The sequence below is a fragment of the Pteropus alecto genome, unplaced genomic scaffold (genome assembly GCF_000325575.1).
Source record: "Pteropus alecto unplaced genomic scaffold, ASM32557v1 scaffold106, whole genome shotgun sequence".
NCBI classification, from domain to species: domain Eukaryota; kingdom Metazoa; phylum Chordata; class Mammalia; order Chiroptera; family Pteropodidae; genus Pteropus; species Pteropus alecto.
This window is the reverse complement of record NW_006442103.1, coordinates 9,917,198-9,921,046: the sequence shown is the minus strand read 5'-3', so window position 1 is coordinate 9,921,046 and position 3,849 is coordinate 9,917,198. Positions and strand designations below refer to the sequence as shown.

Genomic DNA, 3,849 nt, shown 5'->3' with positions numbered 1-3,849 from the left:
AAAGACTCCCCTCCCTTCTCCCAAGCCCACCCCTTCCCTCCTCCCCCACCCACAGCAACAGCTGAGAGGAGTCAAGTCTGGCAAGTTCTGGGCAGGAAGATGCAGCAGGGAAGGCAGCGGCGCCGCCTGCCACACTGCTGGCGGAGCTGTGGCCATGGCTCTAAGGCACTGTGAAGGAAGGGCCCGTAATGGAGAGGAGAATGGGATGTCCTGAAGAGAAATGAGAGCCCGCAGGGAGGGGTCCAGACCACAAAGCAAACACAGTGAGCGGCCCTGCGTCACAGGCCAACAGGAAGGCCTCCTAGTCAGCACCTTCTTTTATGCACCTGGGCAGAGTGCAGCTATTCTGCTCAGGGTCACACAGGTGTAATGATCTTCTGAAACACTCCTACCCCTGCACCCAACCTCCTCCAGGGTCCCCAGCTTATCACGCCTTCCCCTCAATGCCTGGGGAGAAAAGCACTTGCTGCAGCGCAGAAAGGTAATTCACTCAGTAGTGGGCGGAGATCAGGTGCAGTCCCAGCCTCACCTCTGATCAAGCTGTGAGGGGAGACCTGGAGCAAGCCACCTGATCCGAGCGTTCCCTTACACCCAGCACTTTCTACAGGCCAGCTCTTGCCATGTAGGACATTAATTACATTAATCCTCACAACCCTCCTATGATATAAGTAGATTCATTATCTCTATTTTAAAATTACTGAAGCACAGAAAGATTAAGTCATTTGCTCAAGGTCACACAGCTACTAGTGGCAAAGCTAGGATGCACACCCAAGCAGGTTTTCTCTAGAGCCAGTGCTGACCTCAGTGACGGCTGCTTGCGGGGGTTGGGGGTGGAGGGTGGAGAAGGACTCCCCTCTCTGCCTGGGGGGAGGGGCGTGTGGGTGGGAGATGGAGAGGGACTCCCCTCCCCACCCTGCCTTCCTCAGGTTGTAAGAGAATGGCCAGTGTAAGCGGTCCCTTACTCTGGAAATGAACCAGGCAACCCCTGTGCTTAGCCTGGCTCGTGTGCACCACACAGTCGGCCCTCCCGGGCCGCCCCCGGGCGCCTCCCTCGCTCACCAGTGTAGCCGTCGCGGCAGAGGCTGTAGCCTCCCTCGCGGCTGCGGCAGCGCCCGTGGGGGCCGCAGGGCCGCGAGTAGCAGAGGTCTACCTCGGTCTCGCAGTAGTCGCCGGTGAAGCCGGGCGGGCAGCGGCAGCGCAGCCCCCCGACCGGGTGGATGGGACGGAAGAGCACCGAGGAGGAGGCGATGAAGGGCGCCGAGGAGTCGAAGCGCAGCACGGACACGCAGCGCATGTAGTTCTCGCAGGGCTCGCGCAGGCAGATGTTGTCGTCGAAGGGCAGCACGCGCTGGGCCGAGATGGCTGTCAGCAGGCTGCGGTTGAGGTACAGGCGCTCTTGCAGGTCCTCCGAAGGCAGGAAGGGCGGCCCGCCCCCCGGCCCGGGTGGCTGGCCCACCGACAGGCTCACGTTGAGGATGCGGCCGCCAGGGGCGTCCGTGTCCCGCTGCACGTTGAAGACCACCACGTGGTCTGGGGGCGTGGCCAGCGTGGCCGCCACCGCCTGGATGAAGAGGCCCAGCAGTGGCGACAGGAAGCGCTCTGGCGACATGTCCTCCAGACGCAGCGTGATGCTGTGCGTGAGCATCTCGTCGGTGATGATGGTGACGCGAAGTGCGCACTGGGCGGTCACGCTGTGCACACCGTCTGCAGAGAGGCACATGGGACAGGACCCGGTCTGCGTCTGGGAGGGGCAGGAGTGCCAACATATAGACCTGGCCCTGGGCAGCAGCACTTGAGGAAGCGAGTAGGGGCTGAAATCCAGCGGGAACATTACTACCTTGCTCAGTTGCCAAGGAGCTCCCTTTTCTAATTAGCATAAAGGTGCCCAAGGAGGTCTGCGTATGTCACCTGTAGGTAAGTCACTCCTTGAGGATCAGCCCCCATGAGTGCATAGGGGATGATATTTTCAGAAGTTCTCTTTGCACAGTTTCCCAAAACCCTCTGTCGTGAAGCATGGCACATCTTTTAATGTTTGTGCACTTTTCCTTGCCCAAGCCATGGGTCCTGCCTCCTTATACCAGGCTGTAGGCTTCCCCTGCACAAGAACCTTCTTTTGCCTTTTCTTACCTCTCTACAGGGCCAGAGCACCATGAGAGACCCACAAATGTAATCCTCCTGCTCCCTCAGCCTCTGTATCTCAACACTCCCATACCCCTGACCCTGGCTGTGCTTTCCCCTCCCCCACCATCATGGAGAGTGGGGGATGAACTGGGTCAGTGGGCCACCGGGTCCGCGGAGCTGGATGGCTGCTTGGGCGCAAGCCCGCTATCCCCATGGCAACGCCCCACACAAAGCATTCTTCCCGCCAACTCTCTGGGCTGCTGAGGGTAGCCTGGGGGGGCCCACCCCAGGAAATCCAGCTGATCCACCTTACCAGTGGCAGCAGCACCCACTGCCCTGATGCCGTGGGGGGCGGCGGGGTTAGGGGCCAGAGATGGAAAGACCTGAGCAGCTCTCCACCTTGAGACTACAAAGAGAGAGCCCCACTGGGCTGATCTCTCTTCTGGCCCTATGGCCTCTAGCTACTCATTGCCCACTTGGCTCACCACATTATACCAGAATGCCTGCCACACCCCCAGGCCACACACTCACTTATAAAAGCTAAGTACTAACACACTCTGCTGTCTCACTCCACCCACACACCCTAAGCCCAGAAATACCATGCACACCTGAATGCACAAACACATGGGAATGGATTTTATTTAGCTCAAAAATGAAAGCTGGAGGCCAAGAGGAGGGGGAAATGGCTTGGCAGGACTGTAAAGGATATTCATATTTTTATTTACTGTTCAGTCTCTTGCACATAGTGGGTGTTCAGCAAAAACTAAGATATTGATGAGAATCTGCTGTCTACTCTCATAGTGAAACATGGCAGGAGGGGCCCTAGCAGATATAGGAAAGGACAACCTAGCAAGAATGGGGCAGGAGATGATGTTTCTGGGCTGGGCTGGGAGTATAAGACGGGTCTGGGGTCTACAGCCATGCCGCCCTGAACAAGCCCGATCCCGTCTGATCTCGGAAGCTAAGCAGGGTCGGGCCTGGTTAGTACTTGGATGAGAGACCACCTAGGAAGACCAGGTGCTGTAGGCGTAAAAAATAAAAATAAAAAAAATAAAGGATTGTAAGCTGACAAGGTCCTTGCAATCTGTGAGGTCAACCAAGGGTTGCCTCGCCTATAAAAAAATAATAATAAAATAAAAGAAGAAGAAGAAGTAGAAGACGGGTCTGGGAATAGATTCTGCTTCTATGTTGTACCTACTTGAGGTGGCTGACTACACCAGGCTGCTCAGTTGAGGCTAGGAGGCCATCTCAGCCATGTCCTCAGCCCACTGCCCACCTGCTGTCTACTCTCGTGGCTAGAGACTGCCGAGGCCCGCCTGCTCTCACCAGCATCCTCCTTGTCATTACCCACTTCTGCTCCTCCCACTCTTGTCTCGCAGCTACTGAATAGGCCATTCCTTCCTACCCACCCTACCTAGCTACCAGCCCACAGTCACATGAGTTTTCTAACCTAAGCCCTAAGCTCACCTACTCTGAGAAGACTGCCCAGATTTATGACCTAAGGCTCTACTTTCCTCCCTCTTTCAGACCCCCATGCACTCAGGTAAGAGCTGGCACAGGGCTCCCCTGTACCTGGTGCCTCTGCCTAATTAATCCTCAAGATGATACTCCCTCAAGGCAGAAAGCAACCCAAGAATCCACACAGAATGCTCCTGACTGATTAGGGAGGGGAGGGGGCAGTCGAGGCCAAGGAGCAAGAGAAACTTGCCCACCACTCAGCCCTGGGAA

At 56.7% G+C, this 3,849-nt stretch overlaps 1 protein-coding gene and 1 non-coding gene across 3 annotated transcripts in view; one reads left to right on the top strand and one right to left on the bottom strand.

Moving 5' to 3' along the window:
* The window catches only part of CELSR2 (cadherin EGF LAG seven-pass G-type receptor 2), a 29,377-nt gene that overhangs the window by 15,011 nt on the left and 10,517 nt on the right, over positions 1–3,849 (bottom strand). For both annotated transcript variants that reach the window (XM_015595485.1, XM_015595486.1), the window contains exon 2: positions 1,060–1,704. In XM_015595485.1, the coding sequence (XP_015450971.1) occupies positions 1,060–1,704 (645 nt within the window). The remainder of the gene's footprint in view (positions 1–1,059; positions 1,705–3,849) is intronic.
* LOC112469096 lies at positions 3,032–3,150 on the top strand. Its single transcript, XR_003042471.1, has one exon. It is a non-coding gene; the product is annotated as a 5S ribosomal RNA (ribosomal RNA).